The sequence below is a fragment of the Phyllobates terribilis genome, unplaced genomic scaffold (assembly GCF_046119375.1).
Source record: "Phyllobates terribilis strain yellow unplaced genomic scaffold, ASM4611937v1 Scaffold_1__5_contigs__length_1240528914, whole genome shotgun sequence".
Classification (NCBI taxonomy): Eukaryota; Metazoa; Chordata; class Amphibia; order Anura; family Dendrobatidae; genus Phyllobates; species Phyllobates terribilis.
The window spans coordinates 16680664-16695888 of NW_027362761.1; the positions used below are offsets into that span (position 1 = coordinate 16680664).

Consider the following 15225-nt stretch of genomic DNA (forward strand, 5'->3'; position numbering starts at 1 on the left):
GAGTCATGCTGCCAATCGAGGGAGGATGCGATTGATTATTTTTCGTACAGATTTGGTATGAGAGAACAGATATACACTGCCCCATAGAATAACATTGGTCCGAATGCTATGTGATGTTTTATCACATTGCACTCGGCTGTGTTACACGCTCGTGGGACCCCGGCCTTAGTGTCTCTAGCCCCATGGAATGGAACCGTTTATTCCGTGCAGTAGACACCATTTATTCCTGTCAGTAGTGCTCAGCATATACTACATTAGCACATTGCCAGCCATGAGGCAGACCAACCAATTCCCTCTACAAGCCCAACGCTGAGCAGTCAGTTTGCTTCTTGATCGGCACTGTGATTACTCAGCATATCAAGTATAGTTATAGTGCTGACGATACTAACACTATCTATCCCTACAAATAACTGCTCAGTGAACAGTATATGTATAAGAATAAAAACTGAAAAATGGCAAAATAGCACTAATCTACAAAATGCTGGTGACCATTGGATGTCAAATATAAAAAAGAGCACTTGTTTCATAGAATGAAAAGTTATTTATCCCAAGCCAAAGTACCAAAGTATGCAACATTTTGTCTCCAGCAATAAGCCCTTTATTGGTAAAAACTAAAGGGCTTCAGTATTGGCACTACTTTTGTGTACTTGATATATACACTGCGTGTTTGTTTTTTTTAATATAAAATATATATAATATAATATACACAGTACAGACCAAAAGTTTGGACACACCTTCTCATTTAAAGATTTTTCTGTATTTTCAGGACTATGAAAATTGTACATTCACACTGAAGGCATCAAAACTATGAATTAACACATGTGGAATTATATACTTAACAAAAAAGTGTGAAACAACTGAAAATATGTCTTATATTCTAGGTTCTTCAAAGTAGCCACCTTTTGCTTTGATGACTGCTTTGCACACTCTTGGCATTCTCTTGATGAGCTTCAAGAGGTAGTCACCGGAAATGGTTTTCACTTCACAGGTGTGCCCTGTCAGGGTTAATAAGTAGGATTTCTTGCCTTATAAATGGGGTTGGGACCATCAGTTGTGTTGTGCAGAAGTCTGGTGGATACACAGCTGATAGTCCTACTGAATAGACTGTTAGCTGCTTTTTTCTTGCCATAATAAAAATTCTAAGTAAAGAAAAACGAGTGGCCATCATTACTTTAAGAAATGAAGGTCAGTCAGTCCGAAAAATTGGGAAAACTTTAATAGTGTCCCCAAGTGCAGTTGCAAAAACAATCAAGCGCTACAAAGTAACTGGCTCACATGAGGACCGCCCCAGGAAAGGAAGACCAAGAGTCACCTCTCCTTCTGAGGATAAGTTTATCTGAGTCCCAGCCTCAGAAATCACAGCTTAACAGCTGCTCAGATTAGAGACCAGGTCAATGCCACACAGAGTTCTGGCAGCAGACACATCTCTACAAAAACTGTTAAGAGGAGACTTTGTGCAGCTGGCCTTCATGGTAAAATAGCTGCTAGGAAACTACTACTAAGGACAGGCAACAAGCAGAAGAGACTTGTTTGGGCTAAAGAACAAAAAGAATGGACATTAGACCAGTGGAAATCTGTGCTTTGGTCTGATGAGTCCAAATTTGAGATCTTTGGTTCCAACCACCGTGTCTTTGTGTGACGCAGAAAAGGTGAACGGATGGACTCTACATGCCTGGTTCACACCGTGAAGCATGGAGGAGCAGGTGTGATGGTGTGGGGGTGCTTTGCTGGTGACACTGTTGGGGATTTATTTAAAATTGAAGGCATACTGAACCAGCATGGCTACTACAGCATCTTGCAGCGGCATGCTATTCCATCCGGTTTGTGTTTAGTTGGACCATCATTTATTTTTCAACAGGACAATGACCCCAAACACACCTCCAGGCTGTGTAAGGGCTATCTGACCAAGAAGGAGAGTGATGGGGTGCTACGCCAGATGACCTGGCCTCCACAGTCACCAGACCTGAACCCAATCGAGATGGTTTGGGGTGAGCTGGACCGCAGAGTGAAGGCAAAAGGGCCAACAAGTGCTAAGCATCTCTGGGAACTCCTTCAAGATTGTTGGAAGACCATTTCCGGTGACTACCTCTTGAAGCTCATCAAGAGAATGCCAAGAGTGTGCAAAGCAGTCATCAAAGCAAAAGATGGCTATATATATATTTAAATATCATACTTGGACAGTGTTATCCTTAAGGTTTCACATAGCTTACCATTTATATACACTTTCTGTGTTGCTATAAATGTGAACTTTTATAAATGACTGCTCTCATGTAAACTGGTTTACAGATTACCACAGAGTAAGCTGATCTGGGTAATACATGCTGTGCTTTACTCTGTAGCCTCAGGTGCTGTCTAACAACCAGCCTGGAATCCGGGGGCGTGTCTCATTACAACACAGGGCACTGAGCTGCCAATCCCAAGATGGCGGCTCCCATAAACTTTGATTCTCTCAACATAATTCTTCTAATCACAGATATTTATGCTTTCAAATCTGGTGTATTTATACATATAATCTCCTTACTATGATATATGCTAATATGTGTTTAAGTCACTGTAAACAGCCATTATTTTTGTTCTTGCCTGATTACTGGATAATTTCATTAGTCTTATCCTCTGCCTATTGACATTATACCTAAATCACATAACAAATATATTTCTTTTTTTTTTTTCTGCAATCCACCAGCTTTGACCTCATTCAATCCAATGGCCCTGGCGCTGAATGACATGCTAAAGCAGCAACTGTTCCTCACACGGTCATTTGTAGACATGGCTGAACAGCTATATCTCTCCACTGTGAGGTCCGTAGAGAATGAATCCTATTGCTATACCACACTGGAGAATACTAAGGAGGTAACAATGATAGACCTTACTTTTTACTTATTTATTCAGTAAAGCCATTTACTGTAATCGGGCTTTACAGTCTATAAAATCATAGATATGTATTTCTTTGTGTTTGCTCTGATATTGACTCCTTTCTTCTTTTTTCCCTTCTCTGTCGTTCCAAGAACCGTAACTTTTTTATGTCTCCTTCAACATAGCTGTAGGAGGGCTTGTTTTTGCGGGACAAGTTGTTGTGAATGACAGCATTATGGTTAGACATTTATCTTACAATGAATTGGAAGACGGTAAAAAATAATTTCAAATGAAGTGAAATAGGGGAAAAACGTTCACGGTTCCAACATTGTTTTTTGGGTCTCAGTTTTACGGTGTTCTTTTTGTGGGAAAAATGACCCGGCAGCATCATTCTCCAGGTCATTACGATTACAGCGATACCAAACCTGTACATATTTTTCCTATGTTAGAGACTGAAGAATTTTGTTAAAGAAAAAAAAATTGGTTTCTGGCAACGTTTTCCAAGATCCATGATGTTCTAATTTTTCTGTCTACGGCGTTATGAGGGCTTGTTTTTTGCATGCCAAGCTGAAGTTTTTCAATAGTATTTATTTTTTATAGCCTTTCATTGACTTTCTAGGTGTGATTGTAGCTTAAAAAAATAAATAAAATTACCTTTTGGAATCAATAATTTTATATTTTCATAGGTCTAACAGACACGTAAACACCAAATGCGCTTATTTTTTAAAATTTCTTTATTTTTAAAAGTGGGGCTATTTCAATCATGTTTTTCTTTGTTTTTTTTTTTTTTAGATATTTTTGAAACTTTATTTTTGTCTTTACACTTCACGTACCCCTTTTACCTATGCTAGGCAATGGGCGCCGGAAAGTACTTCCCACCAGGAAGTCATGACTTAAGGGGAATCTGTTACCAGGTTTTTGCTACCCCATCAAAGAGCAGCATACTGTAGAGGCAGAGACCCTGATTTCAACGATGTGTCACTTACTGGGCTGCTTGTTGCAGTTTTGATAAAATCACTGTTACCTGCTGATCTACCAGTTCTCTAATGCTGAGCTCTGTATAACCTCGCCCACACCACCGATTGGCAGCTCCCTGTGTACACTGTGCATAGGCAGAAAGCTGCTTATCAGTGGTGGAGGCGGGTTTATACAGAGCTCATGAATATGGAGGACTACATGGCAACATGTTTACAAGTCCTCTAGTGTTAATCTCCTGTAGATAAAACTGTGATTTTTATCAAAGTGGGCAGATGGCATACAGTCACACAACGAGCAGCCCAGTAATTGATACATCGCTGAATTCAGGGCTCCTGTCTCAATATTATGCTGCTCTCAGATTGAATAACAAAAACCTGGTGACAGATTCCCTTTAAAGGCCTCTGTCAGTGACTGAGTATCATAAACAGGTTTAAACAGCAGTGATTGCAGCAAGCTTCGATTGTTGTTCTTGGAAGAAGGTGCTAGCTGTATAACACAGTTGCCACCTAACATGTATGGAGCAGGCTCGGCTCCTGATCTCTCCACATGCCCCAGCCCACTCTGTAATGCACATACAGTACAGACCAAAAGTTTGGACACACCTTCTCATTTAAAGATTTTTCTGTATTTTCATGACTATGAAAATTGTACATTCACACTGAAGGCATCAAAACTATGAATTAACACATGTGGAATTATATACTTAACAAAAAAGTGTGAAACAACTGAAAATATGTCTTATATTCTAGGTTCTTCAAAGTAGCCACCTTTTGCTTTGATGACTGCTATGTACACTCTTGGCATTCTCTTGATGAGCTTCAAGAGGTAGTCACCGGAAATGGTTTTCACTTCACAGGTGTGCCCTGTCAGGTTTAATAAGTGGGATTTCTTGCCTTATAAATGGGGTTGGAACCATCAGTTGTGTTGTGCAGAAGTCCGGTGGATACACAGCTGATAGTCCTACTGAATAGACTGTTAGCTGCTTTTTTCTTGCCATAATACAAATTCTAAGTAAAGAAAAACGAGTGGCCATAATTACTTTAAGAAATGAAGGTCAGTCATTCCGAAAAATTGGGAAAACTTTGAAAGTGTCCCCAAGTGCAGTTGCAAAAACCATCAAGCGCTACAAAGAAACTGGCTCACATGAGGACCGCCCCAGGAAAGGAAGACCAAGAGTCACCTCTGCTTCTGAGGATAAGTTTATCCGAGTCACCAGCCTCAGAAATCGCAGGTTAACAGCAGCTCAGATTAGAGACCAGCTCAATGCCACACAGAGTTCAAAGAGCAGACACATCTCTACAACAACTGTTAAGAGGAGACTTTGTGCAGCAGGCCTTCATGGTAAAATAGCTGCTAGGAAACCACTGCTAAGGACAGGCAACAAGCAGAAGAGACTTGTTTGGGCTAAAGAACACAAGGAATGGACATTAGACCAGTGGAAATCTGTGCTTTGGTCTAATGAGTCCAAATTTGAGATCTTTGGTTCCAACCACCGTGTCTTTGTGCGATGCAGAAAAGGTGAACAGATGGACTCTACATGCCTGGTTCCCACCGTGAAGCATGGAGGAGGAGGTGTGATGGTGTGGGGGTGCTTTGCTGGTGACACTGTTGAGGATTTATTCAAAATTGAAGGCTTACTGAACCAGCATGGCTACCACAGCATCTTGCAGCGGCATGCTATTCCATCCGGTTTGCGTTTAGTTGGACCATCATTTATTTTTCAACAAAACAATGACCCCAAACACACCTCCAGGCTGTGTAAGGGCTATTTGACCAAGAAGGAGAGTGATAGGGTGCTACGCCAGATGACCTGGCCTCCACAGTCACCAGACCTGAACCCAATCGAGATGGTTTGGGGTGAGCTGGACCGCAGAGTGAAGGCAAAAGGGCCTCTGGGAACTCCTTCAAGATTGTTGAAAGACCATTTCTGGTGACTACCTCTTGAAGCTCATCAAGAGAATGCCAAGAGTGTGCAAAGCAGTCATCAAAGCAAAAGGTGGCTACTTTGAAGAACCTAGAATATAAGACATATTTTCAGTTGTTTCACACTTTTTTGTTAAGTATATAATTCCACATGTGTTAATTCATAGTTTTGATGCCTTCAGTGTGAATGTACAATTTTCATAGTCATGAAAATACAGAAAAATCTTTAAATGAGAAGGTGTCCAAACTTTTGGTCTGTACTGTATATGAGTAGCATTGCAGCGCATCCTTGCATTTTTTATTATCACTTTTCTAAACCTAATCTAGAAACAATACAGTTCAGAACTAACCCCAATGTCCCTCGAAAGTTCCCAACTTTATAGAAAAGTCGTGCCCGAATATTCAGGTTCTGGGATCCCAACATGCAGAGTAGGATTCATTACCCTCCTCGGCTGCTTTTGCAGTGAAAGGGCAATATCTCGCTCTTTCCACCACTCCAGCTCTAATGTGTGTACTTCTCAATTCAGTAACGGCTTAAGAAGGTTTTGCGGCAGAGCTGGTTTACTGAAAAGAGCGAGATCTTACTATTCCACAGCTAGCGCAGCAGTGGAGGGCTGTGGGTTCGCTCTATATGTTGGGATCCCACAGTCCGGATGTTTGGGTCCGACTGCTTGAAAGTTGGGCTCTTTCATGGGACATTAGGGTTACTTCTCAAAGGTTTTGTTACTGGATTACATCTGAAAAATCCCCTGATCTTGGGCTGCCCACTGCTTTATTAAATAAAAAGGCAGTCCCAGATTGGTGATGGGTACTCTGACCCTGTGTAGACCCACTACTACTTCCAGCTGATGGGCTTTTACAATTGTAGTATGTTTAGACAATAGCTATAGTATTATTATACCTTTTAAATACTTTAATACCTTCCTGACATGTGACTTACATGTGTGTCACTCTTTGGGTGCATGTGAATGGAGCGGACTCAGACGCTGACCCCACTTCATACCTGCCAAATTAAATCACTGCTGTTTAACTATTGAAATGTCTCTGTCAATCTCTTAAGTGACGCAGAGCCAGTGGGTCATCCGTTTCGGCTTCCATCACCCCCCCTCCCAATGTGTCGCTATTGTGTTTGTTCTTCTATGAGCCTGGTCTATGACTGGGTGTAATAGGAGATTGATTGCTTTTACTATGTACTGCAACAATACTTCAGTTTTGCAAAACATAATAAAAATCGCAAACGATCAAAGGTTCTAGGGTAACTGAAAAAAATAAGATAAAAGTAAACAAATATCTTTTTAAAAACATTAAAAATTACTGAAAACATCACCTGACTTTTCCCGATATAGAAATAAAGAAAAAAAAATCATATTTTGTATTGTCAAGTGTGCAAAAATACAATTTATCAAAATGATTTAACCCATACACAAAATTCCATAAAGAAAGAATAAGGGTATGTGCATACAATGTCTTTTTCAGGCAGATTCCACCTGAAACCCACCTAGAAAATCTGCAAAACAACAACTACTACAAAGAGTGAACATCTGAACAGTTATGTAAAGACAACTTGCTGTGCACATGTTCCATCTTTTGTCACTTCTTTTACCGCTTCAGACTTGGAAAGCATTTAAAAGACGTAGCATGTTCATACTCTGGGTGGCAGAGTTTACATTACAAGCAAAAACTGTCAGCAGCAAAACCGCTGCAAAAACGAGGTGAAAAAACACCACAGGCATTTTCCTTGGAAGCTTTGCGGGTATGCCGCGTGTGCACATTCCCTAAATTGAATCTCCATTGCAACTGCATTGTTTAGCGTTAGGGTATGTGCACACGATGCAGAAATGCTCAGGATTTTTTCCTGAGCGTTTCTGCATCTCTCTGGCAGGAAAAAACGCATGCGGATTGTACATGCGGTTTCCTGCCAGGGACATGCGGAAATGAAGCGGTCTTCACTTTCATTTCCGCATGCGGGTTGACAAGCGCTTCCCAAGCGATTTTAGCATCACTTGGAAAGTGCTTGTCAACTTCACACTATATAAATCCATGCAACCGGCATGGATTTATATAGTGTGTGAATGTCAAAAAATAAAAAATAAATATATACTTTACCCTCTGATGGCCCCCGGTGTCCGGCTTCGCTCGGTCCCGGCTGCCGGCAGTGAAGACTTTAGGACCTTCCGACGTCAGCGTCACGTGACCCGTCACATGACACTGACGTCAGCGAAGGTCCTTCTTCATTCAACCGCGAAGTGCGGGGAATCAAGCAGGAGCGCTGCGCGGGCCGTCAGAAGGTGAGCATATATATATTTTTTTATTTTATTCTTTTTTTTTTAAATGGTACCTGGGTCTGGATGAGAGTCCTCTCCTCCACACCCAGGTACCATCCGCACATTAGACCGCATGAAAAGCGCATCAACATATACAGTGATGCGGATTCCATGCGGTCTAATGCAAGTCAATGGCGGTAAAAGAGCAGCGTTTCCGCAAAATTAATTGACATGCTGCGGATTTTTGAGCGCAGCGTTTACGCTGCGGAAAAATCCGCATCATGGGCACAGCACATGCGGATTTCAATTGGGGAACATTGCTGCCCTTCTACCATGCGTTTTTCATGCGTTTCCGCAACTGCAAAAACGCCGCGGAAACGCATGAAAAACGCATCGTGTGAACTCAGGCTTAACCTGTATAGTTTTTTTTTCTTTTTTTTGTATTGCCATAATCCTACTGACATGAACGCTGCAAAAAAAATAAAACATTGTCAGAATTGGACTTTTTCCACTATTTCACTGCACTTTAAATTTTTCCTCTTTTTCATTACATTGTATTATAAAATAAACTAGCTATTGAGCCCGTTCTACGCCCAGGTGACAAGCTTTTTTATTGGTATATTGTCTCCCATCCTGGTATTTGTGCTGTCCCCATCCTGTTCCCCCATCCTGATATGTGCTGCCCTCACCCCCAATCCTGGTATGCATGGCACCCCCTCACCCCCAATCCTGGTATGCATGGCACCCCCTCACCCTCAATCCTGGTATGCATGGCACCCCTCACCCCCAATCCTGGTATGCATGGCACCCCTCACCCCCAATCCTGGTATGCATGGCACCCCTCACCCTCAATCCTGGCATGCATGGCACCCCTCACCCCCATTCCTGGTATGCATGGCACCCCTCACCCCCAATCCTGGTATGCATGGCACCCCTCACCCTCAATCCTGGTATGCATGGCACCCCTCACCCTCAATCCTGGTATGCATGGCACCCCTAATCCCAATCCTGGCATGCATGACGCACCTCATCCTGGTATGCATGGTACCCAATCCTGGTATGCATGGTACCCCTCATCGGAATCCTGGTATGCATGGCCCCCCCAGATCCCCAATCCTGGTATGCATGGCACCCCTCATCCCCAATCCTGGTATGCATGGCACCCCATCCCTCATTGTGGTATGCATGGCACCCCTCATCCCCAATCCTGGTATGCATGGGACCCTCATCCCCAATCCTGGTATGCATGGCACCCTCATCCCCAATCCTGGTATGCATGGCACCCCTCATCCCCAATCCTGGTATGCATGGTACCCTGCATTCCTGTCCTGGTATGCATGGCACCCCTCATCCCCAATGCTGGTATTCATGGCACCCCTCATCCCCAATGCTGGTATGCATGGCTCCCTCATCCCCAATGCTGGTATGCATGGCTCCCTCATCCCCAATGCTGGTATGCATGGCTCCCTCATCCCCAATGCTGGTATGCATGGCTCCCTCATCCCCAATGCTGGTATGCATGGCTCCCTCATCCCCAATGCTGGTATGCATGGCTCCCTCATCCCCAATGCTGGTATGCATGGCTCCCTCATCCCCAATCCTGGTATGCATGGCACCCCTCATCCCCAATCCTGGTATGCATGGCACCCCATCCCTCATTCTGGTATGCATGGCACCCCTCATCCCTCATTCTGGTATGCATGGCACCCCTCATCCCTATCCTAGTATGCATGGCACCCCTCATCCCTATCCTGGTATGCATGGCACCCCTCATCCCCCAATCTTGGTATGCATGGCCCCCTCACCCATCAATCTTGGTATGCATGGCCCCCTCACCCACCAATCTTGGTATGCATGGCCCCCTCACCCACCAATCTTGGTATGCATGGTCCCCTCACCCCCCAATCCTGGTATGCATGGTACCCCTCAATCCTGGTATGTGTGGCCCCCTCATCCCCCAATCCTGGTATGTGTGGCCCCCTCATCCCCCAATCCTGGTATGTGTGGCCCCCTCATCCCCCAATCCTGGTATGTGTGGCCCCCTCATCCCCCAATCCTGGTATGTGTGGCCCCCTCATCCCTCATTGTGGTATGCATGGCACCCCTCATCCTTATCCTGGTATGCATGGCACCCCATCCCTCATTGTGGTATGCATGGCACCCCTCATCCCCCTATCCTGGTATGTGTCGCCCCCCTATCCTGGTATGTGTCGCCCCCTCATCCCCCTATCCTGGTATGTGTCGCCCCCTCATCCCCCTATCCTGGTATGCATGACACCCCTCATCCCCAATCCTGGTATGCATGGCACCCCATCCCTCATTGTGGTATGCATGGCACCCCTCATTCTCCAATCCTGGTATGCGTGGCCCCCTCATCCCCCAATCCTGGTGTGTGCAGCCCCCTCATCCCTTTCACGCTGCACGCATACAAAAAAATAAACACTTATCTTGCCTTTCTTCCCTGTGCTCCAGCGCTGCTGTGTCCTGTTCTGCTGGAGGCCGGGGGAGGAGTGTGGCGCCAGAGTACGCGCTTACCCATACCGTGCTGTCCGGCGCCATTTTGCTGAAGACACACTGCAAATGTGTCTTCAGTAAAATGGCGCCGGATAGCGCTATGCGCATGCGCCGATTCCGACGCCTTCACTCCTGCCCCGGTCTCCGGCGAGAAGAGAGGGGCCGCGGCAACGTTCCTCCCGGTCAGGTAACTATATAAGTATGGCGCCGGAGATCGCAGTATGCATTCAGTGCCTACTCATACCGCGATTTCCGGCGCCATACACACTCCTCTTACCTGTAACTGCTCCATGCGTTCTGCTGTCTGGAGCCGGACTGCGCAGGCGTGTCTCGCTTGCGCAGTCTATAAAGGCTTCAGACAGAGGGATATTATAGATGATCCCATTCAAAACTACACCTCATTCTGCAAAAAATTAAGGCTTCATATGGTTATGAACGAAAACAATTAAGAAGTTTTGGCTTTTGGAAGAAGGGTATGAAAAAAAGAGCACAAAAATAAAAATGGTCTACATCGGGAAGGCGTTAGGCAGCAGATCCTGAACAAGCTTCAGCACTCTTCTATGTTTTTTTTTGTTTTTTTTTCCAGTACATTCATCAGCAGAGGATGGGAGGCCAAAAGAGGAGTTGAGTGGATCACATTCTCTACATTGAGACCAGGACCGGAGATCTTTGGATAAATTCAAAACATAACCTTTTATGTAAAGTTTTTCTAATGACAGTGACTCATAAGATAACAAATTTGGCTGCTATTTTTTTGACATTGTTTTTCTACTGACTTCAGTTATTTTGTCTTTTCTCCATTCATATACTAATAGTATTCTGCAGGGTTGGTTTTGGAACCAGAGTTGTTGATCTGCACTTTGTCTCAAACAGAAGATTCGTACACATGTGGCCAAAATTTTTCGTACCATCATGTTAAAGTAAGAAAAACTAACAATGGTCACTTTGAGACTGACAAAAGTAAGTTGATATTCAGTAAATTTAAATTGCAACTAATGAGAATCAGACAATACTATTGAATAGTAGTTCAGCAGAAAAAATAAAAAATACAAACTAAGATAAATTGCCTGGACAAACATGATGTTTCCCTTAACTTAATATTTTGTTACATAAGTTGTACAACCTTTTCAGGTAATCACTGCAAATAATTTCTGTAACTCTCAATGAGACTTCTGCTCGCGTCCATAGCTATTTATCCAACTACTCATAAGCAAACGGCTCCAGCTGTCCCAATAAATGAGCACAGATTGAGTTGCATATAGTTAATTGATGCTTGTTTATGGTCTGAAAGCACCTTGTCTCAATGGACTTCTAGGCTACGTTCCCACAATGAGTTTTCTGTGAATTTTTTTTATGCCGTTTATTTTCAAAAAAAAATGCAAGTAACTTATTTTACTTAATGGGTGCATAAATCTTGCAGAAAATCTTCAATATCAAAAACTCACCAAAAGCTCATTGTGGAAACGTAGCCTAAGGGTATGTTTTATACATTGTGTAGTTGCAGCCTTTCTGCATGAAAAACCCACATACAACCCCTGGCAGAAATTATGGAATCACCGGGCTCAGAGGATGTTCATTCAGTCGTTTAATGTTGTTGAAATAAAGCAGATCACAGACATGGCACAAAACTAAAGTCATTTCAAATAGCAACTTTAGGGCTTTAAGAAACACTAAAAGAAATCAAGAAAAAAAATGTGGTACTCAGTAAGGGTAATTTTTTTCAGACCAAGCAGAGGGAAAAAATTATGGAATCACCCTGTAAATTTTCATTTCCAAAACTAACACCTGCATCAAATTAGATCTGCTCGTTAGTCTGCATCTAAAAAGGAGTGATCACACCTTGGAGAGCTGTTGCACCAAGTGGACTGACATGAATCATGGCCCCAACATGAAAGATGTCAATTGAAACAAAGGAGAGGATTATCAAACTCTTAAAAGAAGGTAAATCATCACGCAATGTTGCAAAAGATGTTGGTTGTTCACAGTCAGTTGTCTAAAATCCGGACCAACTACAAACAACATGGGAAGGCAAACATACTGGTAGACCAAGGAAGACCTCAAAGCGTCAAGACTGGAAACTTAAAGCAATATGTCTCCAAAACAGGAAATGCACAACAAAACAAATGAGGAACGAATGGGAGGAAACTGGAGTCAATGTCTGTGACCGAACTGTAAGAAACCGCCTAAAGGAAATGGGATTTACATACAGAAAAGCTAAACATAAGCCATCATTAACACCTAAACAGAAAAAAAACAAGCTTACAGTGGGCTAAGGAAAAGCAATCGTGGACTGTGGATGACTGGATGAAAGTCATATTCACTGATGAATCGCGAATCTGCATTGGGCAAGGTGATGATGCTGGAACTTTTTTGTTTGGTGCCGTTCCAATGAGATTTATAAAGATGAATGAAGAGAGCATGCAAATTTCCACAGTCATTGATGATATGGGGCTGCATGTCCGGTAAAGGCACTGGGGAGATGGCTGTCATTACATCTTCAATAAATGCCCAAGTTTACATTGATATTTTGGACAGTTTTCTTATCCCATAAATTGAAAGGATGTTTGGGGATGATGACATCATTTTTCAAGATGATAATGTGAAAACATTCCTTGAAAGAAGACACATAAGGTCAATGTCATGGCCTGCAAATAGTCCGGATCTCAATCCAATTGAAAATCTTTGGTGGAAGTTGAGGAAAATGGTCCATGACAAGGCTCCAACCTGCAAAGCTGATCTGGCAACCACAATCAGAGAAAGTTGGAGCCAGATTGATGAAGAGTACTGTTTGTCACTCATTAAGTCCATGCCTCAGCGACACAAGCTGTTATTAAAGCCAGAGGTGGTGCAACAAAATACTAGTGATGTTATTGGAGTGTTCTTTTGTGTGTTTATTTTTCATGATTCCATAATTTTGTCCTCAGAATTGAGTGATTCCATACTTTTTTTCCCTCTACTTGGTCTGAAAAAAAAAATACCCTTACTGAGTACCACATTTTTAATCTTGATTTCTTTTAGTGTTTCTTAAAGCCCTAAAGTTGCCATTTGAAATGACTTTAGTTTTGTGCAATGTCCGTGATCTGCTTTTTTTCAACAACATCATTCAGTTGTTTAAACATCGTCCGAGCTCGGTGATTCCATAATTTTTGCCAGGGGTTGTAATATACTCAGCATTTTTCCTGACAACACTTGTAGTTTTCATGTTGGGAACAATGCTGCAAACATGCCCTGTGTGAACATTTCCTTTGGCGTTTTGTCAGCCAAAGTTTGACAAGTGGCTCAAGCCAGAGGCATTGTATGGGTCTGTGGACTAGTTTTGGGGTATCCCTTACCTTTTTTTTTAGCCTAATTCTTAGTGTACATGTAAGTTTGGAAAACTGGTTAACTCTTGATTATTTCATCCAAATAACGTGTGACGATTGTGATACTGCTGAATGTAAAGCAAAATAAATGTTCTGTTATTGTGGGAGATCAGGATCCATTTTGTCTTCTCAGTCACCATTTTATGCTCTAAATTTATCATGTAGCACTTTTACACAGAACCCCCCACTACATATCCCAAGTGCCTGAGTAACTGGTTCGAACCAGACACCTAGACACATCTACCTCTAAATCCCACAAAACAGTTGCTTGCTTCTTGGCATAAAGCCCTTTCTGCCAGGGGTGTATATAAACCCTGCCCGCATTTCATTAAAGCGGAATCTGTGTGTGCGTTATTGATTCTCCAAGCTCCGTCATCACAAAGCCTCTAATCTGGCCTTGCGCATCAACTCTGGGGGCCTGTTACGCCCAGACAAAAATGAGGTTTCCTTTAACGTAATATTTTGTCGCATAACCTTATCAGGTAATCACTGCAAATAATTTCTGCAACTTTCAATGAGACTTCTGCACCTGTCCACAGCTATTTATAATCTATAAATAAATGTTAGTTTATTTTCACATGTTGCGTTTTTGCAGCATTTTTTTTCAGCCGCCAAAACCTGCTCTCTTGGCAGTAAAAACACTGCATTCAAAACAGCCGTTTTTTTGCCACTATTTTTTTTAGCCGGATTACTTCTGTGATTTGTCTACAGTACATGTTTAATAAAGTTAGTTTTCTTCACAAAAAAAACACTGATAAAACGCTACAAAAACGTTTAGCTGCATTGTTGCAGTGTTTTTCCATCTTGTCAAGTCGAGCACATTTAAAGTATTATTTGTATAGTCCATCAAAAAATTAGTTTAGAAGGACAAATAAACATGGAAGACCTTGGTTATGCCTCAGTGATATTTGTTTAGCTAAAACTGTCTAGTGCACGGTAGTCATAACCAGCTTCTACATCTGTGCTAGTTTATAAAGTAGTAGGGTTAGCGATGGATTAATGCAGGGGGGTTTCTAAGGCTGTCTGAAGAGAGGACTTAAAAGGCAATATGACATGTAGTAAGTGTGACACTACATGGACAAAACTACTGGGACACCTACACATTACACCTAACAGGTGTATGACATGCCACTCTAAATCCATTCATCTGGAGCTGGCTGCTTCTTTACTACAAGTTTCTGGAGAATTTTGGCATTTAATTTGGTCTTGCCCTAGTATACAATCCTTTTAGTTTGACATAGTATCCTTTCTAACCTCTCTAGTGCTCCCATGCAACTAGACAATCCAACCTAGCAACATCACACCAAAATATTTATCTGTGAAACTTTATT

General features: G+C 42.5%; 1 protein-coding gene across 5 annotated transcripts in view; it reads left to right on the forward strand.

Moving 5' to 3' along the window:
- Positions 1-15225, forward strand: part of CUNH19orf44 (chromosome unknown C19orf44 homolog) — a 119086-nt gene that overhangs the window by 76713 nt on the left and 27148 nt on the right. For 3 of the 5 annotated variants that reach the window (XR_012252327.1, XR_012252329.1, XR_012252324.1), the window contains exons 9-10: positions 2684-2850; positions 11119-11492. Coding sequence is in view for 1 of the 5 variants with exons in the window: in XM_073655197.1 (XP_073511298.1) it covers positions 2684-2850; positions 11119-11160 (209 nt within the window). In the remaining 4 variants the exon portion in view is untranslated. Of the gene's footprint in view, positions 1-2683; positions 2851-11118; positions 12138-15225 lie in introns of those variants that run through there. The other 2 variants (XR_012252328.1, XM_073655197.1) reach the window with 2 other exon arrangements.